Genomic DNA, 24,202 nt, shown 5'->3' with positions numbered 1-24,202 from the left:
TGGGGTCGTGTGGCCCGGTCTGCAGTCGTGTGGCCCGGTCTGGAGTCGTGTGGTCTGGTCTGGAGTCGTGTGGCCTGGTCTGGAGTCGTGTGGCCTGGTCTGGAGTTGTGTGGTCTGGTCTGCAGTCGTGTGGCCTGGTCTGTAGTCGTGTGGCCTGGTCTGTGGTCATGTGGTCTGGTCTGCAGTCGAGTGGTCTGGTCTGCAGTCGTGTGGTCTGGTCTGAGGTCATGTGGCCTGGTCTGTAGTCGGGTGGCCTGGTCTGCAGTCTAGTGGCCTGGTCTGTAGTCGTGTGGCCTGGTCTGGAGTCGTGTGGCCTGGTCTGCAGATGTATGGCCTGGTCTGTAGTCGTGTGGCCTGGTCTGGAGTCGTGTGGCCCGGTCTGTAGTCGTGTGGCCCGGTCTGTAGTCGTGTGGCCTGGTCTGGAGTCGTGTGGCCTGGTCTGCAGTCGTGTGGCCTGGTCTGCAGTCTAGTGGCCTGGTCTGTAGTCGTGTGGCCTGGTCTGCAGATGTATGGCCTGGTCTGTAGTCGTGTGGCCTGGTCTGCAGTCGTGTGGCCCGGTCTGTAGTCGTGTGGCCCGGTCTGCAGTTGTGTGGCCTGGTCTGGAGTCGTGTGGCCTGGTCTGTAGTCGTGTGGTCTGGTCTGGAGTCGTGTGGTCTGGTCTGTAGTCGTGTGGTCTGGTCTGCAGTTGTGTGGCCTGGTCTGGAGTCGTGTGGCCTGGTCTGTAGTCGTGTGGTCTGGTCTGCAGTCGTGTGGTCTGGTCTGTAGTCGTGTGGCCCGGTCTGCAGTTGTGTGGCCTGGTCTGGAGTCGTGTGGCCTGATCTGGAGTCGTGTGGCCCGGTCTGCAGTTGTGTGGCCTGGTCTGGAGTCGTGTGGCCCGGTCTGTAGTCGTGTGGTCTGGTCTGCAGTCGTGTGGTCTGGTCTGTAGTCGTGTGGCCCGGTCTGCAGTTGTGTGGCCTGGTCTGGAGTCGTGTGGCCTGATCTGGAGTCGTGTGGCCCGGTCTGCAGTTGTGTGGCCTGGTCTGGAGTCGTGTGGCCTGGTCTGGAGTCGTGTGGCCTGGTCTGGAGTCGTGTGGTCTGGTCTGCAGTCGTGTGGCCTGGTCTGTAGTCGTGTGGCCTGGTCTGTGGTCATGTGGTCTGGTCTGCAGTCGAGTGGTCTGGTCTGCAGTCGTGTGGTCTGGTCTGAGGTCATGTGGCCTGGTCTGTAGTCGGGTGGCCTGGTCTGCAGTCTAGTGGCCTGGTCTGTAGTCGTGTGGTCTGGTCTGGAGTCGTGTGGCCTGGTCTGCAGATGTATGGCCTGGTCTGCAGTCATGTGGCCCGGTCTGCAGTTGTGTGGCCTGGTCTACAGTCATGTGGTCTGGTCTGCAGTTGTGTGGCCTGGTCTGGAGTCATGTGGCCCGGTCTGCAGTTGTGTGGCCTGGTCTGGAGTCGTGTGGTCTGGTCTGCAGTCACCTCTCCCGACTGCAAACCAGCTTTTGCCTCTAAACAGCCCTGCTGGTAGTCCTACAGGCCGGCTTTTGCATTCTGTAAATTGTGTAAACACAACGTCGATTGCACGTTGCCCGTCTTGGGAGAGATCCCTCCTCTGTTGCTCTCCCTGAGGTTTCTTCTCATGTTTTCTCCCTGTTAGGTTTGTTTTTAGGGAGTTGTTCCTTATCCGACGCGAGGGTCTAAGGACAGGATGTTGTGCTGCTGTGAAGCCCAATGAGGCAAATTTGCAATCTGTGATACTGGGCTACACAAAGAGGCAGTGCGGTCGCCTCACAGCAAGAAGGTCCTGGGTTCGAGCCCCGGGGTAGTCCAACCTTGGGGGTCGTCCCGGGTCGTCCTCTGTGTGGAGTTTGCATGTTCTCCCCGTGTCTGTGTGGGTTTCCTCCGGGGGCTCCGGTTTCCTCCCACAGTCCAAAGACATGTAGGTCAGGTGAATCAGCCGTACTAAATTCTCCCTAGGTGTGAATGTGTGGGCCCTGTGATGGCCTGGCGGCCTGTCCAGGGTGTCTCCCCGCCTGCCACCCAGTGACTGCTGGGATAGGCTCCAGCATCCCGCGACTCCGGCTGGGATAAGCGGCCTCGATAATGGATGGATGGATGGGCGATACAAATAAAATTGACTCGACTTCTCCCGTCTTTCCTCGTCTCTTTTTCTCTTCCTATCACATTGGGATACATTCCCCTGCTTCCAATTCCTCCTCGCACCCGCTGTTTCCTCTCACCTTCTCTCTCTCTCTCTCTCTCTCTCTCTCTCTCTCCCTCTCTCTCTCTCTCTCTATTACCAATTGATTTTGAACGCTCTTAATCTTCTTCGATTAAATTTCCTGGAGTAAGGCTTTCTCTGTGTTTTATCCTCATAAACATGAAGTATTCTCGCATGCAGGCACACAGATGATAACAAACGTGCAGATTTATATGTACAATCACTCTCTCTCTCACACACACACACACACACACACACACACACACACACCCCTCGAGATAAATAATTACAAGGCTATTTGTGTGATTAAGTGGCGTGCTGGTGGTTGGTTTAGAGGTGTGAAATGAGGGCGAGATAGACAGATAATGGCGTCCCAGGGACGTATGCTGAGCTGCTTGTGTGCAAGTGCCCGAGTGTGCGAGTGCATGAGTTTCTGTGCTTGTGTGTGTGTGTGTGTGTGTGTGTGTGCACTCGGTGTTTCCTAACTTCCAGTTCCTTTGAGTAATAACAAGTGAAAGACGAGACCGATTCTCTCTCTTACGCTTCTCTCCAACATATCTCACCCTGACTGTCGCTAATCCTCTTCAACCCCTTGTCTCGTTCCATCTATCCTTCTCTCCAGCCCCCCCCCCCCGCACCCATCTAGCGAGACGCACACGCAAGTCTACACAAATGCCTCGAGACATGGCACAAGGTCACATACTGCTGACCCCAGACCTTACTACATCCTGACAGCCATCACGTAGGCAGGTAACACTGAGGGGGGGAAAAACCCCGGTCTCCGTGGCCGCCCTAGGGGCTGTACAAGGGAACAGAAATGTTCGCTGTACCCCTCCTTATCAGCCAATCGGGAGAGTTCGTTGCAAGCCGGCCCCTCTCCCTGTGTCCCTGCTTGCTGTCAATCAGTTTGCGTGTCCAGGGGGCCCCTAGGCAGAAGTGAAGGGGTGGACTCTTCTGCAGCATGCTTTCAAAATACAGCAAGCTGTTGCTAAACAGCAAGCTGCAAGTGCACTGCAGACATGCGTGCACGCACACACACACACACACACACACACACGCACACACACACAACACAGAAGCTCCAGTGTCCATAGGTATTTGAATATATAAATAGTTTGACTGATGTCACTGTTGCTGCTTTGCAAAAACCTCAGAAGCTGATTTATGTCCAGCTACAGACAGACAGAGAGACAGAGAGAGAGAGAGACAGAGAGAGAGCGAGAGAGAGAGAGCGAGAGAGAGAGAGAAAGAGAGAGAGCGAGAGAGAGAGAGAAAGAGAGAGGAACAGGAGCAGGGAGAATCAGGAGCTGCCCAGCTTGCCTCTCTTTACATATCTGTACCTGCACACGTTAGTCAAGCCTGACCCTCGGTGACCCTCCAGACCGTGTGTACACTGGATAGGGACAGACTTATATTATGGGGTATTGAGTTAAACAGCGGAAAGCTTTTCTAGTTTCTTTGGGTTTTACTCAGGCCACCGCCACGAACCGACTGCTAATGATTGACTGGTTGGTTGGTTGGTTATGCATCTTCGGAGTGTTTAAATGATGCATCGATCCTGCGACAGCAGCAGCACGGGAGCCACAGCACATGGTTCTGTCAGACACGGTAGAGCTCAGCTAGCACATCCTTATCTCACCAGTGGTGCTCAGACAAGTCCTTTTTGTCTCTGACATAAGAGCAAAGCTTTTCTCTCTTTCTATTTTTCACCCTTTTCCTCCCCAACTGTACTTTTTGGCCAGTCACCCCGCTCTTCCGAGCCGTCCCGGCTGCTGCTCCACCCCCTCTTCCGGTCCGGGGAGGGCTGCAGACTACCACATGCCTCCTCCGATATAAGCGGAGTCGCCAGCCCCTTCTTTTCACCTGACGGTGAGGAGTTTCACCAGGGGGACGTAGCGCGTGGGAGGATCACGCTATTCCCTCCAGTTCCCCCTCCCCCCCTGAACAGGCGCCCCGATCGACCAGAGGAGGCGCTAGTGCAGCGACTAGGACACACACCCACATCCGGCTTCCCACCCGCGGACACGGCCAATTGTGTCTTTAGGGATGCCCGACCAAGCCGGAGGTAACACGGGGATTCGAACCGGAGATCCCCGTGTTGGCAGTCGACGGAATAGACCGCCATGCTACCCAGCTGCCCCCAAAGCCTTTCTTTTACCCCAATTAATCAAGTCTTAAAATAAAATCACATCATGCATTAAATGCCACAACCGCTTGATGTTCCTTCAGAAAGCTTGAACAAGAAGCCTTTGGCTGTTTCTTTATCTCTTCATCTGTCTGTCCAGCTATCCAACCATCCATCCATCCCTTAAGTTTGTTCGTTTATCTCTTAGCTGGTCATACCTGGCACAGATAAAGCTCTGAGAATTCCCATATGAAAACATCAGTGATACTTTTATGCCATCTGTCAATGTGAAGACATCCGTTTCCTGGCTTCATTGGGTCCAGCTGGTTTCCTGGCTCCATTTCAACAGAAAACCTCTGGGACATTGGCACCCCTGGAGGCATGAGAGAAAAGGCAAACACTGCCATCTGAAGATAGCGAGCAGCTAGCTGGAGTTATCTGATGAAGGTGCACGGGTTCGTTCACGATCGCCACAAGTCATTTGACAGCTAATTTGGTTGTGGATGCTAACTTAGTGGTTGCGCTGAGACAGCTAATGAGACAGTCGTGAGGATAAAAAGTCTGACGGAGCTGCAAGAGATCCTCCTGTAGCAAAGTGTGAGGATCATTAAAGAGAGGAGATGGGGATGTGAAAACGAAGGACGGACATCTTCGCATTTTTAAAAATAGACGTCCTAGACAAACGGAGCAACTCAAGGAAAAGCACCAGCAAAAACGGACAGCCAACAGGGCAAAGAAATGGAAGCAACAAAGTTAAAAACAATTGAAAAGGAGGACAGCAGCTATTGGCATGAAAGGTAGAGAAAGCCGATGGAAATAATAATAATAAAAAAAACAATTATTAGAGAAAATAATGATCGAGACACGAGAGGGAGGGTCACACGAGACAAGACAGTAAAAAAATAGATGAATGATGAAGCGGTTGCCATGCCAACTGCAAGGTGATGGAGCGGCCTCTGAGAAATGGAGATATTGGCCAGACAGACATGTTCACACGCAGACCATGACACGTGTATCCTGCACACACACACACACACACACACACACACACACACACACACACACACCAGGGACTATATATACATACAGGAGTCTCAGAGCACCCAGGGGGAGCCATCTCAGTGATCCCAGGCAACAGAGAAAAACAAGAAAACCCAAGTTAATCTTTATCATTTATTTTGGTTGCTAGGGCTGTGCGATATGACGATCAATATCGTGTGACGATAGAAAACATCCAACGTTTCAGATTAAGCTCCATCGTTTATGTCGTTGTGTTGCAAATCACATTCTTTACAGCAATATTTTTCATCATTTGGACGACGACCCTTTCCGCTCTTTGCACAGCATGGACGCAGGCAGGAAATTTGCATGAAGACAATACAAACAAACATGGAGGACAGTGAACGTAACACAGAACAGGGTTAGTCTGAACAGAAGGACTCCGACCAGCCAGGACAAAACTGTAAACTTGAGGATTTATTCATCAAATTTACAGAAAATGTGCTATATCATGATATGTATCGCTATCGTGATATGTACCGTAATCAAGCTATGTATCACTATCATTGTATGTATTGTTATCGTGATATGTATCGTTATCGTTATATGTATCGTTATCGTGGTATGTATCATTATCGTGGTATGTATCGTTATCGTGATACGTATAATTATTGTGACATGTATTGTTATCGTGATATGTATCATTATCGTGGTATGTATCGTTATCGTGATACGTATAATTATTGTGACATGTATTGTTATCGTGATATGTATCGTTATCGTGGTATGTATCATTATCGTGGTATGTATCGTTATCGTGATACGTATAATTATTGTGACATGTATTGTTATCGTGATATGTATCATTATCGTGGTATGTATCGTTATTGTGATACGTATAATTATTGTGACATGTATTGTTATCGTGATATGTATCATTATCGTGGTATGTATCGGTATCGTGATATGTATCATTATCGTGGTATGTATCGTTATTGTGATATTTATCATTATTGTGGTATGTATCGTTATTGTGATACGTATAATTATTGTGACATGCATCGTTATCGTGATATGTACCGTTATCGTGATATGTATCATTATTGTGACATGTATCGCTATCGTGATATGTATCATTATTGTGATATGTATCGTTATCGTGACACGTATCGTGATATGTATAATTATTGTGACATGTATCGTTATCGTGACACGTATCGTGATATGTATAATTATTGTGACATGTATTGTTATCGTGATATGTACCGTTATCGTGATATGTATCATTATTGTGGTATGTACCGTTATCGTGATATGTGTCATTATCGTGACACGTATCATGATATGTATCATTATCGTGATATTATCGTTATCGTGATACGAATTACCTATATCGTGATATGAGATTGGATCATATCACACAGCCCTATAATGGTTGCTGGTACGCACATTGTGTGATTGTCACTATTATTGATTTGGCAATTGTATGTCATACACTACGCTAATTCCAACATGTGAATATGAGTTTAAGGTGCTTAGGTTAAAACCAGAGAGCCCTTTTCTCACTGCTGCAACAATGTCTGGAATAAAAGCACCATATCTGGCCCTTGTATTCACTTGACATGCAGCTCCTGCTAATGGTTTTGTTTGTCAAAGGAGCAAGTGTTTCTTTATAAAGAGTGGGGGGGGGGGTAAAACAACATGAATAATGAAGCCAAGCAGTCAGTGGAGAATTACATAGAGGGTCTGAGTATGGCAGCTGTATACGAACCACCTCCAGCCCTCATTACTGAGACACAGCAGTGCACACGTACACACACACACATTACTCATTCATTTACCTTCATTTGTACAATGGATTATTTTTCTATTCGCCCACCTTGGCAGCAGTGGCGGTGTAACAATGATGGTAAACGTATAAAATGAATTGAGGGAAACAGAAAGAGCAACACTTAGGTCAACTAACTTGAGTGACGGTGGGGCGTGCGGTGCACAATACAGAAACGAGGCAATCAGAAAAGGAAAAATCAAAACGAGCTGCAAACGTATAGAGGTTGGGTCTCTACCTGACACCGGGGCAAATTATATTTTTGGAACAACAGAGGGATAATTTTGCAATCTTAGGTGGCAGACATTACTCACAACCAGTGGTGAGGAGTACCAAGGTTGCCGCCACAGCTGTATGCCCAGAGATCTGACAATGCTCCTCGTGTCCTCAAGTGACCAGGCTACATATAAATACACTCTAGGGCAGGGGTCTCAAACTCAAATTACCTGGGGGCCACTTGACAGATGTTCTTATGGAGGAGGGCCGGTGCAATAGGGATGAAGGACAAAAAACCGTGACTATATAACCTTCACATCGTTTTTTATTATTTCACATTTTTTCAGTTTTCACATGAATAGGCAACTACGTACAGGGTGTAGCCTGGCCTAGGCCTCCATATTTAGCCTGCTTCTCGCCAGAAACCTGGCACTTCTTCTGCTGACACAGGTGAGGCACATTTGCTTTCAGGGACTGGGCAGTGGACACCCTGAGGACAGCCTGGAGATGTTCACTGGTCAGTCTGGACCTATGCTTTGAATTATTCAATTCCATAGTTGAGAGCAGTTTCTCACAAATACAAGTGCTGCCGAAAAGACACACGATCTGCCTGGACAGTTTGGACAACTATGGGAATGTTTTGGGAAGCTCTCTGAGAAACTGTCCACGCATCTCCTGCATCTCTTGTACCTCTCTGAACTTTGCCCTGAGCTCAGCGTTGCACTGCAAGTCTACGAGCTCCGTGTGAAATGTGCTTGGAGCACTGCCCCCATCAGAGGAGAAGCTGTCTGCAAATAACTGGAAGGTGGTGCTGTGACTCTTAAAATCAGAATAGCGATGCTCAAACTCCTGCAGCAGATTGTCAATGGCAGTCACATACTCATCAGCATTGACTCTGGCACCATCACCAGTAACTGACTGGCATGTTGGGAAGTGGACAAATCTTTTCTCCGTGAGCTGTGTTTGCTATAATCTGGGTTTCACAGAGAAGCTTTCACACTATCAAATGCTACAGCGACAAGCTGGTCTGGCCCCTGCAGTTTTCAATTAAGAGTGTTAAGTGATTGTGTGTTATCAACTAAGAAAGCTAAATCCATGAGCCATTTCGGATCACCAAGCTCAGGAACACATAGCCTGCCTTCTTTCATGAATTCTCTGATCGCCTTCCTCAATTCAAAATTGCCCCTGCTCAACCAGCACACTTCTGTGAAGTACAACACAATCTCCATATGTTGCATCTATTTCCTCCAGAAAGGCACAGAACTGACAGTGTTGTAAACCTCTTGATCTGATGTCATTAATGCATTTCACCACAAGAGTCACAACATTGTCAGATTTCAAGCATTTGCTGCAGAGTGCCTGCTGGTGAACGGTGCAACGCAATCGCAGCATTTACATGCTCTTCTTCCAGCTTTCTTTGAATCAGAGCTACAAATCAATTTCCTCCCCCCTCGTCATTGACGGGGCACCATCAGTGGTGATGTCAGCCAATCTATTCCAGGGTAGACTAGCACTCTCAATTGCATTGCACAGCACCTGAAATATATTATGGCTGTAGTCTTTCCATGTGCTGGATTGACTTTGAGTCCAAAGTATCCACAGTCAAATGGTCTCATTGAAAATGGAGTGAAAATTGTGAAGCTGTGAATCAGGGAAGCTGTTGATTCTAAAACTGATCCTTGTTTAGCTCTACTGAACTACAGGTTATCTATCTCCACTGTCACATGGGCTGAACTGCTGTTCACTAGACAGTTAAAAACCCAGATGCCACAGTTACTGGAAAGTGAATGTGTACTAGACAAAGGGTTAGTCGAGAGAAAACAAAAGGACAAACAAACAGAAAAGAAATTATGACAGAGGGTCAAAAGACCTGAGCGAGCAGAAGCCAAACGACAGGGTCTAACTGCATGATGGAAAATACTGGAGCCTAGAAGCTCGGGTACCGCAGAATGTAGCGCCAAGATCCTATGAGGCGCAAACACAAGAAGGGGAAACCAGCTGCAGGTGCTGGGAGTTGGGCAACAAATGGAAACCAAAGGTTCCTTAAGTCGTCTCATATTTTTTTTAAGACTCAATAAAAAAACACGACATGAGTTAGCGGTTCTGTTAACTCAAAATGGTCATCGATACCCCTTACAAATACAGCGAGCATGGTCATTTACGGCTGTGCTTTCATCAAGTGCCAAAGAATAGCGCGTGAAATCATTTGCTTTAGTGCAAAACTGTCTGTAAATGTCACCTGACAAGTCGCTGAGCTGTTCTGCCACTGCACTTGCACCGAGAATGACTTTAATGAATAAAGATGGCTTCTCTGGGCAGACAATCTTCACCGCCTGCAGCATGCAGTCTCTCAGAAACGGTTCCTCTATAAATGGCTTGCCGGGCTCCTCTATGGCCTCGCTTACCGTATAGCTAGCTTCGACAGCTGCATCACAGTCTTTTCTGGTTTTGTGAAATAAGTTCTGCTGACAGGACAGACTTGTCTGCAAGTGTGCTGCTTTTCTCTCCCTCGCTCCTCTGCTTTTCTCTCCCTCCCCTCGCCTTTGAACCGATCATACTCCTCTGCATGTTTAGTAGTGGAGTCACTTCAGACTGAAATCCTTCAGGACGGCAACTTTCTCCCTGCAAATCAGTCAGATGCATTGAATCAGTGAAGAAGCAGTCGCAAATCCATTTCTCACGGAAGTGCCCGGGCTCCTGTTCAACTTTTCTTTTGGCTTTCCAAAGTGCATGTTAAGGTTAATACTCCTGTCTGTGCCCCTGAGCAAGGCAATGGAAAGAAGAACTGGAGTTGGTCCCCGGGCGCTGCAGCTGCCCACTGCTCCTATACAACAAGATGGGTTACATCCAGAGGATGAATCCATTGTCACCCACAATGACAAAATAAAGTGGCTTTCTACACATTTCACACTGGACAGAACACGTGAAGAACCACATTTACAATCTTCCGTCACTTGGTGCAGGTTACTGTCACAATTTGATTTGATTGACGCTTGGAGAATAAAAACAAGTCAAACAGTAGACAATACACACGGGTAAAGGTTGCAGGGAACAGGGTCGGTGGTGCCACGCTAGACCATGGCCAGGTTAATCAGGACCAACGGATTTCCATCTGGTTTTACAGTTCAGCACTTGGTCAGTGTGGTAAAAAAAATATAAATCCTTCCAGCATTTTAATGTGAAATGACTACAGAATAGGTCTCTGTAAAAAAAAAAAAACTGGGTAATTTGGATAGGAAATACCGCACAGTTTGACTCTAAGTCAGTTAACACATTAAAGGGGTTCCACAGCAATTTGCAATTCTACACCTGTGACACCTACTTAAAGTACAATTCAAATAAATTGCTTGGGAATAAATCTAAATTTAATGCATTTTTGTATATTTTTTGCTCTTTTAACAAGACGTGCGGTGTGGTTTGCTACAGCCTTGTGTAACCTTACATATAACACCAACATCAACAACACCCATCCATCCATCCATTATCCGAACCACTTATGCTGCTCTCAGGGTGGCGGGGATGCTGGAGCCTATCCCAGCAGTCGTTGGGCGGCAGGCGGGGAGACACCCTGGACAGGCCGCCGGTCCATCACACAGGGCCCACACACACACACACACACACACACACACACACACACACACATTCATACCTAGGGACAATTCAGTACGGCCGATTCACCTGACCTACATGTCTTTGGACTGTGGGAGGAAACCGGAGCCCCCGGAGGAAACCCACACAGACACGGGGAGAGCATGCAAACTCCACACAGAGGACGACCCGGGACGACCTCCAACGACATCGGTGCATCTCTAGTTTTGTTGTCACTGTGGTCACTCTTGTTCTCCCTCTCTCTCTCTTTTGGCTGATGGGCTTGTGACTATGTCGCTGCTCGACACCGCTTGCATTCTGGGGACGGGCGCCAAAAAAGTGCAGGGATCCACGTGCACGCATCAATGAGCACACACAAGCACTAGCAATGACGCACAAGTGGGAAACTCACGCGTGTCACACACATGCTTGGCACACATTTGTGTGAGCGCGCACACACACACACAAGTAAGAGATAAGCAGAGCTTTTTGAAATGCCAACCATAATTCCACACAGCGGAGGAGAGCGGCACTCCTGCCACGTGCCAAGTCAGAACGTCCAAGGCTTTGTTTACGCTCCCCCTTTGTGAGACTTGAGGATTCGACCCTTTACGCACCGCCAAGTTTATAATGAGGGTCCGACCAGCCTGACCCGTCTATAACTCAGGGCACATTTAAAATTACATTCTTGTAAACTCTTTGAATGGGTTTGTTTCCTTATCACAGAGAAGGTCACTACCCCCCCACCTCCCATCCCAGACTCACGACAGTCTCTTCCTGCGGTCGCACATCCCCGTGTGCGCACGCAGGGGCTTAATAGGACTGCTTTGTTGCCAACGTTTGAGAAGTCGCGCGGGCGAGATTGTAAAACTCGCCAGCATTCTGCAGCGTCTCGTTTCCTCATCACGGAAGTCGGAGCACCACGAGCGAAATTCTTCAGCTAATCAACATTCATTCCTGGTGCTGTTGGCGCCACACAAGGATGCGGGCACGCATTCTCCTGGGTCCAGCAATACAAAGGACTGCCAATTATATATATATATATATATATATATATATATATATAGAGTCATCTTCAAAACTGGTCAACCCTGGATTTCCTGCAATAACGAGTTTTTTTCTTTAGCCCTGGGGATCATCTGGTATTGTATCATCAATACGACACAAAAGCACAGGAACGATGCTTATTAGGCCCAACAGTGCCTAACGTGGAGGCTATTCACTAGCTAATACTAGGTGCTAGTGATGCATGAGTAAGGGTTTTTTTTTTCCTTGGGATTTTCTCCCCCCCTTTTTCTCCCCAATTGTACTCGGCCAATTGCCCCACCCCTCCGAGCCGTCCCGGTCGCTGCTCCACCCCCTCTGCCGATCCGAGGAGGGCTGCAGACTACCCACCACATGCCTCCTTAGATACATTCGCCAGCCGCTTCTTTCCACCTGACAGTGAGGAGTTTTGCCAGGGGGGACGTGGGAGGATCACACTAATCCCCCCAGTTCCCCCTCCTCCCCGAACAGGCACCCCGACCGACCAGAGGAGGCGCTAGTGCAGCGACCAGGACACATACCCACCCCCGGCTTCCCACCTGCAGACACGGCTAACTGTGTCTGTAGGGACGCCCAACTAAGCTGTAGGTAACACAGGGATTCAAACCGGCGATCTCCATGTTGGTAGGCAATGGAATAGACCACCACGTCACCCAGACAACAGGTTTTTTTTTAATAACTGCACCCACCCAACCCATTATTATGAGAGCCAATCAGCACCACTCGCCCAGCTAAAAAAAAAATGCATTAATTAACCACCCGAACCGCAAACCTCCAAATTTTGCAAAGTGATCAGCGTTGCACTATCTCGTTCTTGGGCTGCTTGCCCAGCATAATACACTGCTTGCAAGGCACAGCCTATTGTAGCTTAGCCTAATAGGTGCTTCATCAGGACTGACTCCTTGACCTCTGTCCCCTGCACAAGGACTGACTAGGATCCACTCCTTGACCCCCTGACCCCCACATAAGGACTTACTAGGAGCGACTCCTTGACCTTCATAGACTGCCACTGGGCCTTCTGACTTATGATTAGCCTGACTTGACCTAGTGGCCCACCTGACCGTACCGTACCTTGCATATTGCACATGGTGTACTGTTTTAGTGTACAAGTTGCTACTGTTCACGTGAGTGTATATGCTATATATATATATGCATAACTTATGTGTAGAATCTGATGTCATATCTGTGATGTCGTTTAGTATTGTTAGTGTTAATGTTAGCTTTGGTATTGTTCTGATCCCGAGGTGACCGACCTCTACTATCAATCTACCTCTGTTACTCCACCCTGTTGATGTATTTCTTACCCTCTTTGCAGCTACATCTACACCTGAAATTCCCTTCGCCGACGGATAAAGGCGACCTTATCTTTTGATCTCTTTATTGCACAAAAGAAAAAACAAAACAAAACACATAATTGCATTTTATCTTCTGAAACTTAGCCTCGTCCTGAGAGTTAGCACTGTTCTCTACGGCGCCGAGTCCCGGTGTACCAAAGGCCTCTTGATCCCGTTCAAAAACAAGTACTCGCCTTTCAAAAACGCACCGCTCAGCTCATTAAAACCTCCCGTTTTATTTTACACATAGCGCTCGCTGATAAAAATGAGCTATCCCGATAAGAAACGCTACGGTCTCCTTTTAGCGAGCGCTGAGCGGCGCGGCGCCAGTTTCCTGCGAGTCTTTCCGCCGCCACGATTTAAAAGCGCTGAGCGCCGGGGCCCCGCGTGTCGGAGGAACAAAGCTTCAGTGTGACTTCATTTAGTGCTTCATATGGAGAGTAACCCCCCTCCAGCCAACTCAACGCCAGAACAAGAGACACGCCGCGTAGCTCGTTTACACCAGGGGGGCCTCGCTGCACCGCCCTCACCTTGCTGCCCTCACACAAACAAGAGCATGTTTTAAAAAGGAACAGGTGTTTGTTTTTCATTATTCGAAAGGAAATTACCAAAGTGACGGTTCTGTCAGGATAGACGCAGCGGGGGGGGGGGGGGGGGGGGACATCTTGAAATACTTTGATTCACTCAAACCACTGTGACAGAGCGGCGTGCTGCAGCCCCGCCCAGGCAGTACTGCCCTTAGTACTCTCACACTTTAGAGGGAGTAGCTGCATTCAACAAAGATGAATTTCTAGGGCGTCCGGGTGGCATGGTGGTCTATTCCGTCGCCTACCAACACGGGATCGCCAGTTCGAATCCCCATGTTACCTCTGGCTTGGTCGGGCATCCCTACAGACACAGTTGACCGTGTCTGCGGGTGGGAAGCCGGATGTGGGTATATGTGTCCCGGTCGCTGTACTAGCGCCTCCTCTGGTCGGACGGGGCGCCTGTTCGGGGTGGGGATAGCGTGATCCTCCCACGTGCTACGTCCCCCTGGTGAAACTCCTGACTGTCAGGTGAAAAGAAGCAGCTGAGGGCGTTTGGGTGGCATGGCGGTCTATTCCGTCACCTACCAACATGGGAATCACTGGTTCGAATCCCTGCATTACATCCGGCTTGGTCGGGTGTCCCTACAGACACAGTTGGCCGTGTCTGCGGGTGGAAAGCCGGATGTGGGTACGTGTCCTGGTTACTGTACTAGTGCCTCCTCTGGTCGGTTGGGGCGCCTGTTCGGGGGAACTGGGGGGGAATAGCCTGATCCTCCCACGTGCTACATCCCCCTGGTGAAACTCCTCACTGTCAGGTGAAAAGAAGCGGCTGGTGACTCCACATGTATGGGAGGAGGCGTGTGGTAGTCTGCAGCCCTCCCCGGATCGGCAGAGGGGGGTGGAGCAGCGACCGGGACGGCTTGGAAGAGCGGGGTAATTGGGAGAAAAAGGGGAGAAAAAAATCCCCCAAAAAAAAAGAAAGAAAGAAAGAAAGAAAGAAAGATGGATTTCCTTTCCCTGCAGCCTCATCACTGTGATGTAATGGCTGAGAACACAGCTCATCTGTTTACACTGTAATGACGCTATCCATGGCAGGTACTTCTGCACGGCAAGTGAAAATTAAATCCGTGCTCGCCGTAAGAATCAAACCTTGGGCCACCGCCAATCACACTCTGTGCCAGCCACCACGCATGCAGAAGTAATAGGAATTACACCCGTAAATGCCCACGACGGCATCTCCTGCAGACTTCGCCGTTTTGCCGACTTAGTCATCAACGTATTCATTATGGAGTCTTGCTAATTGAGAAGGACCGTCCAGCATCACAGCAAACCTGCTCAGGCTTCCCCGTCTCCATCGCCAATGCCGAGGATGCACCGGCGCTAGCAGTAAAATATGGATGCTGTTTCTGTATTAACCTATGCACAGCCCTCGCCAAGTTCATTTACATGTGACTGCTCGCACAACAGGAGCCAACGACACTTTGTTTACATGAAACATTTAACATGCAGAGGGCCACCCGTGAACCGGGCCTCGTTCTGGAAAACAGCTTACCGCCACGTCAGCCGACACGTGTTTTTGAGTTGACGCTACCGACTAGCAGTTCAGCTGTGAAAACACACGAGTCGGAATCCAGTTCCTGATACAAAGAAGCTGTTAGCTCACCTTGACTTAATCCAGCTTACCGTGATCCCCCCATCGCTTGTCAGTTCAGCATCTCTCAACGGTACACATAAATAACCCCGCGAGGAGGCACACAACAGTTTATTACAACTAATCAACACACTTTAAAAGCTAAAAACGCCTCGTTTTCTGCAACTGCGACTCTTCTCAGCTTGTCGCTCGCGGTTTGTCCTCAGTCACAGGAAGCTTCTTCCTTGGCCGTCCGGCACGCTACTTCCTGTTGGGGAGAGACTGATTGCTCTGGCCGCCTTTCACTTCAGTCTGCCGACAGGAAGACAAAGTGTGTCATAATCGCTCGGGCAGGGCCGCTTTTATTTTTCTTTAACGCACGACACCTTTCCTCACTTACGCCACGCCGCTCGCCCAGAGTCCCCTAACCTGGACCGTCCCAGCAGGAAGAGAGACTGTCCGGGTGTGACTACTACAGGTATGTAAAACGTAAGGATTCCCCTTCCCTCCTTTTTCTCCCCAGCCGTCCCGGTCGCTGCTCCGCCCCTCAGACTACCACATGCCTCCTCCGATACATGTGGAGTCACCAGCTGCTTGTGTTCCCCACAGTGAGGAGTTTCACCAGGGAGACGTAGCGCATGGAAGGGTCATGCTATACACCTCAGTTCACTGCCCCCCTGAAAAGGCGCCCCAACCGGCCAGAGGAGGCGCTAGTGCAGCAACCAGGACACATACCCACAACCGGCTTCCCACCCGCAGACACGGCTAATTGTGTCCGTAGGGACGCCCAACCAAGCCGGAGATAACACGGGGATTCGAACCGCCGATCCCCGTGTTGGTAGGCAACGGAACAGACCGCCACGCCACCTGGACGGCCCGGGTATTATTCTGACAATAACATGGAGTTTAGCGAATTTCAAATTCAAATGTTGTGTACAACCAGTCGCTGAGCTAAGTCACTTTAATACCAAAGACAAACAGCCCTAATACCCACACACCACATCATACGAGTCTGAGATGTGCTGAAGTGATGGAGGGAATAAGAGGCATTATCTGGATTAGAATACTGTCCTACCAAACCCTTTGCCCTAGTTTACCTGTGCAGCTGTGAGGCACAATCTGAATAAAACAATCCCCTCACTTCCTGTGAATCCGCTCGGCAGTTGAGACGGTCACGACAAACATCAGTTGAGCCGAGGATACCCAAGTCGTCTCGAAACTACTAATACTACTACTACGACTACTACTACATCTCAGAACGATGTAAATGAATGATAAATGGACTGCGTTTACTATATCGCAGTCCACCGACCACTCAGAGTGCTTTACAGCGCACGCCTCACATTCACCCCTTCACACACCCATTCATATACTGATGGTGGCGGCTGCCACGCAAGGCGCCAACCTGCTCATCAGGAGCGGTTAGGGGTTCGGTGTCTCGCTCAAGGACACTTCAACTCGCTCTCCGCAGGAGCCGGGGATCGAAGAAGCGACCTTCCGATTACGAGACGATCCGCTCTACCTCCCGAGCCATGCCGCCAAAGGTATTATTTGCCGATGCCGCATATATTGCTGGGAAAGCCTCATCCGCACCTCCGCACTGCTGGTGTCAACATGCCACGCATTCCTACGTCTTCCAGGAAGTACCACCGCAGAAGTCAGAAGTCAAGTGTGGATCCTACTACTGCCAAAGAGCAATTTGAACAAGCACACAAGACGCTATAAAACACTGACAACTTTTGTCTCAGTGACCGAGCTAAACACCGAGGATGTTGCTCTGCTGACGGGACAAATGACAGCAGTTCTACCAATGCTATTTTTTTTTAAAACATAAAACACACTAGTGTTAGTGGCCATTACCACTATCTCTTAACTGTCCATTCATTGATAAAAGCTCATACAAAAACAACATATCTGAACACGCCACCTAACAAATCTACATACCAACTGTACAGTGAGGACTTCTGCATTTTCAACTATATGAAGATGTAAGTGCTCAGTTTGGACAGCACATCTAGAACAAAACACACTCTTACAAAGGCGGTCTGGACACGACGACTTAAACCGCCAGTTGCAAATATCCCGGAATCGCTCCTCAACTCAGTCAAGTCTCTTCTCCCCGTGCATTGAGCGCTGAAAGACGGCCGCAGAAGCTGCCCAGCAAACCCATAACCACTGAAAAAGCGGGCGAGGGCCCCTCGGACGCCCGGGGCCTCCGTGTCCTACCTTGACGCCCCGCACTCTGAACTCGGCCAGGGCTCGGCTCATCTTGGAGGCCGCCGTCTGCAGGTCCTTCCCGCTGGCGATCACTTTGACCAGCAGGGAGTCGTAGTGGGGGGAGATGATGGCGCCCTGGAAGGCCGAGGCGCTGTCCAGACGGATGCCCATGCCCTCGCCGCTTCGGAAAACCTGAGGGGGGAACAGGACACAAGGGGGTTCACACAAAGATTCTGGAGGGCGTCTCATAACCTGCAAAAAGACTGGTTAAAGCAAGTAGAAACACTGGTGCTTATTAAAACAGGTCTTCATAGGACTGCCGTCTCATTGATTACAATAAGTTATCAGATTAATGCTATTACATCACAGATGATTATGAAGAGCTCATCTTTCTGAATGAAACCCTCCACATGAATGGATTGTGAAGATACAGCGTCGGTGGTTTCGAGGCTCATTACAGCTTCAACATTTCTCCCAGACTTCATCGGCGAGCGGTAATTTCAGCACTCGTGTCTTCATCGAGAACTCAATATGATTTATTTGGTAAAGCAAAACGGCGCAGGTGCCCGAGGCGCATCACCAGGGCAAGCTGGGGCATGTTGTGTGTGCGTGGCTGATTAAACAGACACCCAGCCATCAAAAAGGTGCTGTGAAAACAGCACCGCGAGCAGAAAAGGGAGAAACAAAAGCAATAAAAGAAAAAAGAAAAACCCAAAAATTATTCATAGATGAATGAAATACGAAAAAACATGGCGGGCTCTTATTTCTGTGCCTTGCTCCTCTAGCTCGTCTCCCCTTTAATGTGGTTATTTCAGGCCGCTTGTTGTTTTTCTGCTCCTGCTTCTTCTATCAATCATCTCACCGCACCATTCATTTTAGCTGCTGCACTCAACAGCGCCAGCTGCTGGAGACGCTGCACATATAGGAACCTAGACTTCTTCCCCACTTTTTGACCACTGTCTAAGTGGGAGTGCTATAAGAGCATCACATTAGTGGCCTCCTAAAAGACGACGTCCGGGTAGCGTGGCGGTCTATTCCGTTGCCTACCAACATGGAGGTCGCTGGTTCGAATCCCCGCGTTACCTCCGGCTTGGTCGGGCATCCCTACAGACACAATTGGCCGTGTCTGCGGGTGGGAAGCCGGATGTGGGTATGTGTCCTGGTCACTGCACTAGCGCCTCCTCTGGTCGTTCGGGAGTGAGGGGGAACCAAGGCTGGATTACGGACTGGGCAAGTCGGGCGAGTGCCCCATGACCCCGGACCACGAAGGGCCCCAAAAGGTCAGGGGGTATTGTGTTCGCATATAGTAGGGATCCCCAATCATCCCCCACAAGGGGCGTTTGTTCCAACCCTTCGTCACGGTGCAGAGCCCAAGCTAGTCTCTATTGATGCGGGGCCCCAAGCTACAGTCTCTACTGATTTCTCCATTGATGCAAGTGACCTGAAATAACTGGACTCAAGCAAGTCGCATTATATGAGTGACTTAACTTTGTGTAGTGTCACCGTAACGTCATCATACTTTGACAGTCTGCGACACAGACAGTATAAGAAACCTGGAGTCGAAGCTGAAGCCTTTTTCGGTTGCCAGGGACTCGTTTGAAGCAGAGCCAAAGATATTACAAATATAAACGTACTAAATATGTCGGGGGTGGTTTCTAAATGTATCACAATGCCGGTTTGAAGAGTTTGTGCCTTGTGTTTACATTGTAGCATTGAGAGTGCAACATGTGCCTTGTGTTTACATCGTAGCATTGAGAGTGCAACAAAGTCTGACAGCCCAAACTCGATGCTTATGATCAAATTCATTGTTTCATTGTGTATAGTTAAACAAATGTGCTAGCTAGAATGCCCATACTGAAAAATAATTAAACAGACAGTTACTAAAATATGCCCATATTTCACTAAATTATTTGCTCCGAAACAAACATTTATTTCCCGTTGGTAAGCCGTTGTAAGTGGGAAGAAGGCGTCGCAATATGTTTGCGACGCTGTGAGCTGCTATTCTCATCTCTGTTTGTTTTGCGATTCCAAATTGTGTTGTACTTTGTAGTCACCATCTGAATCCCATGCAGATTGGCATAGCGTCGACTACCACGTTGGGTATTTGCATTACATTTAACAATGTTTAATATTGTTTGCGTAGACTATCTGATGGAGTGGGTGGCAATAGACATGCATGCCCCGTGGCCCCCTGGTGGGTTAATCCGGCCATGGGGGGAACTGGGGGGGAACAGCGTGATCCTCCCTGGCGAAACTCCTCACTGTCAGGGGAAAAGAAGCGGCTGGCGACTCCACATGTACCGGAGGAGGCACATGGTAGTCTGCAGCCCTCCCCAGATCGGCAGAGGAGGTGGAGCAGCGACCGGGATGGGTTGGAAAATAGGGTAATTGGCCAGATACAACTGGGGAGGGAAAAAAAAGGGGGGGATCCAAAAAAAAAAAAAAAGGAAGAGCGACTTGGAATTGGAGAAGTAGGAGGGACAGAAGATGAGAGGCAGAAAGCAAGATGAGATGAGGGCAAGGATGAAAAGAAAACACGAGATCAGACAAACAAACAGGGCCAGGTTGGGTCGCAGACAGCATCCACTACTGCTGAGTTCAAGCAGGTTGGTCATAGTGACTGCAGACTTATTTTTCATTAGGAAAAAAAAAAATGTTGCCGTGCTTCCATCACAGACCTGTTAAAAAGACCTGCACTTTTGAACAGTTTTCTATGGAAAGGTTGCACTTTCTCAAACCCACACGGGGACCTTGACCTTTTCATAGAGCCTTGCACGATGAGCACTTCTTCTTCGCTGAAGTGAAAGCATTTCAGCTCGTGTTGAAGCCGCACAGCTCGGCCTCACGTCCGGTTTCATACACCTTCCGAAGCGACACGAACGAAGAGAAAGCAGAGGGAATGTTTCTGTTGTTGCGCAACACGGTGCATCGCATGAACGAAAATGTGACCTCATAAACTGCTAAACTAACTGTATCCTTTGATACGGGCGCAATTGCAATATATCTGGTACAGGCTGAAGACATCTGTCGCCGTGTGCTGAAATATGCAATACTGCATCACCGCAGCTCCGGGTACGCAGGAGACGAGTCCGATTGTGAGCCGAGGACATTGCTGAAATGGAGAAACACTTGCTTTGGGTCCCGGTGTCCTCTCTGGAGTGTGAATATAGTAACTGACAGCAGATGACAAATGGATCCAAACCTTAACAACAAGGTGTAAGTACCCTTTCCTCCTTAACTGGAACGACCGGGATTTAACTCCTACCTAAAACGACCATGGGCGGTCAAAATGACCGCCGGTTTCTAAACTCCATATCCCGTCAACGTATATACCCAATCCGCTCTGTGCATAACTGTAGTCCACTGACTTCCGTCCGTCCCTCCGCCCGTCTGCCCGTCCGCTCATCCTCATGGATCTAACTTGATAAGCACAGCTTGAAGCTTTGCACCCGTTCGCTGGTCGGTGCAGGTGAAAGTTTGTCGACAGTTCTGTGCACGTCGTTGACATTTATCCACGGTAATTCTTGCAGGCATCGCGAAAAATATGCCATTGTCAACAGCACACGCCAACAAACAGGAAACCGGATGGACCGCTGCAGTAGAAACCGGAAGTCAGCGGACTGCAGTTATGTACAGAGCCGATTGATATATTAATGCACTGCATATGTCAGTATGTCTGTTAGGAAACGACCGACACCAAAATTAACATGTTAACAACTATAACACTATTTTTGAACAATTTAAACTTCAGGGAGACATGGACGAACTCGAACGGCAAAATTGAAAAAGTGAAAATATCACCTGAAAAACAAAACGGAAAACACACACTGGTAATCTAACAAACGTAACAAGGCCTATAAAACGTGAAATGTAAAAAAAAAAAAGAACTGAAAAATAAACATTGAAACAGCCCCAAACAACGACCGGAACTTAAAAAGTACTAGAACAACCACGGGCCGTCAAATGACCGCCCACGGTTTGTCAAGATAAATACCCAGTTGAGATATTAACGCATTGCATATGTTAATATGTCTGTTATGAAACTAACTGACACCAAAATTAACATTTTAACAACTTTAATACCATTTTCCAAACACTTTAAAACGGCCGCTGTCCAACACCTGTAAATACTGCAACGCCTCGGTGGCAGTCATGGGGCGTCTGAAATGGCGTCTGTACCCAGACATGTTGGAAATGATCAAAACTCAAGTTTAGACTATTTCTCTGCACTGGGGGACGCTAGTGTGTTTCTAGGACAGAGCAATGAACTTGACGAAGGGAATGACGCGACCAACACGCGTCATAAATAGTGACGTGACGCGCACGATCACGCGCATATTACAAGCGGACATTTTGACTGTTCATGATTGTTTTGGGTAGATCTTATAACTTGTTTTTGTGCGACTGAGCTACGACTCATTTTAATGCAAATATATGCAATTTTAGCAGCATTCGGGGAGCGCCGGGTCTGTGTCCTTTTTTTCTCCGCAAAGTTATTAAACTTTGAAAATCCACAACAGTCAAAAGGACCACCTTGGTTGTTCTATTAAGAGAGATGGAGAAGGGGTGTCCGGGTAGTGTAGCGGTCTATTCTGTTGCCTACCGACATGAGGATCGCCTGTTCGAAACCCCGTGTTGCCTCCGGCTTGGCCGGGCATCCCTACAGACACAGTTGGCCGTGTCTGTGGGTGGGAAGCTGGATGTGCGTATGTGTCCTGGTCGCCACACTAGCGCCTCCTCTGGTTGGTCAGGGCGCCTGTTCGGGGCGCGGGGGGGGGGCCTGGGGGGAACAGCGTGATCCTCCCACGCGCTACGTCCCCCTGGCAAAACTCCTCTCTGTCAGGGGAAAAAAAGTGGCTGGCGACTCCACATGTATCAGAGGAGGCATGTGGTAGTCTGCAGCCCTCCCCGGACTGGCAGAGGGGGTGGAGCAGCGGCCAGGATGGCTCGGAAAATAGGGTAATTGGCCGAGTACAATTAGGGAGAAAAAGAAGGAAAAATCCAAGAGAGACGGGGAAACGCATCGAGCCTTCTAAGTCGTGTGTTGATCTCTCTCCATGCATGAATACATGAATAAATGATTCCTATGCACGTCAAAGGAGGCTGAATCAGTTCATCCGGATACAATGTTTATTGACAGATACACAGTTGACTGATGAAATGTATCTGACAATAAACATTGTATCCATATGAACTGATTCAACCTCCTTTGATTTTCTTACCTGGATTATTGAGCAAGCATCAAGACATTCCTATGTACAATGACTGGAAATTAGCTACTGTCTTCTTTATGAACAAATTTCCACCAAAAGCAGCATCAACTACCGGACTTCTTCTCCCAGCTGACAGCACCTGCTTTTCACGCGGCGCGATCAAAGCGCTCAACTTGAGCGCTTCTCTATGAGAGGGAGTCTGGTGGACACAGCCTTATTTTATACACCGATGAGCCAAAACATTATCACCACCTGCCTAATATGCTGTTGGTCCTCCATGTGCCACAAAAAACAGCACAAGACCCCTGAAGGTGCCCTGTGGTATCTGGCACCAAAACATTAGCAGCAGATCCTTCAAGTCCTGTAAGTTGCGAGGTGGAGCCGCCGTGGATCGGACTCGTCGGTCCAGCACATCCACCACAGATGCTCAATCACGTTGAGATCTGGAGAATTTGGAGGTCAGGGCAACACCTTGAACATTTCATCATGTTCCTCAAATTATTTCTGAGCAATGTGTGCAGTGTGGCAGGGCACATTATCCTGCTGAAAGAGGTCACTGAATATAGTTGCCGTGAAGGAGTGTACCTGGTCTGCAACGATGTTTAGGTAGGTGGCACGTGTCAAATTAACATCCACATGAATGGCTGGACCCAGGGTTTCCCAGCAGAACGTTGCCCAGAGCATCACGTGGATGGCCATCCATGGCCTCGGACCACTGTCAGTAGGTACTCACCACTGCTGACCTGGGGCACCCCACAAGCCTTGCCGATTGAGAGACCACATGACTGGCAATAACAATTTGGCCCTTGTCGAAGTCGCTCAAGTCTTTACTCCAGCCCCTTTTCTCCTTCATCCAACATGTTGACTGCAGGAACTGATTGCTCTTTTACCATCTAATCTACCCAGACGTTGACAGGTGCCCCTGTTTGTAGATGAGCAACATTATTCGGCTCACCTGTGAGTGGTCATAATGTTTTGGCTCATCAGTGTAGATGTTATTTTACATACGTAGGCATGGAGCTTACGAGGGCATGTTTCACTAAGAAGCTGTAAGAAGTCTTAACTGTAAAGACAGTAGATACTGGCGGCCCCGAACACCACCTTAACTCACAATATGATGCCATCAATTAATAGGCATACTATTTTGCATGCCATTAAGTGGGGACTACAACGGAGGGCCGAATGCAAAAAGGTGACTGAAAACAATACCACGTTTCTCCAGGAAAAGACTCCAACATGATAAAGGCACTATGTATTTACATATTTACAAAAGCTGTATTCAGTCAGGCA

General features: G+C 48.7%; 1 protein-coding gene across 1 annotated transcript in view; it reads right to left on the bottom strand.

Moving 5' to 3' along the window:
- The window catches only part of LOC130130374 (pyruvate carboxylase, mitochondrial), a 469,779-nt gene that overhangs the window by 213,711 nt on the left and 231,866 nt on the right, over positions 1–24,202 (bottom strand). The window contains exon 12 of the mRNA XM_056300064.1: positions 17,709–17,891. Coding sequence (XP_056156039.1) covers positions 17,709–17,891 — 183 coding nt within the window. The remainder of the gene's footprint in view (positions 1–17,708; positions 17,892–24,202) is intronic.

Source organism: Lampris incognitus, chromosome 20, assembly GCF_029633865.1.
Source record: "Lampris incognitus isolate fLamInc1 chromosome 20, fLamInc1.hap2, whole genome shotgun sequence".
NCBI lineage: Eukaryota > Metazoa > Chordata > Actinopteri > Lampriformes > Lampridae > Lampris > Lampris incognitus.
The sequence above is the reverse complement of the archived record's forward strand: the minus strand, read 5'-3'. Positions and strand labels throughout refer to the sequence as shown.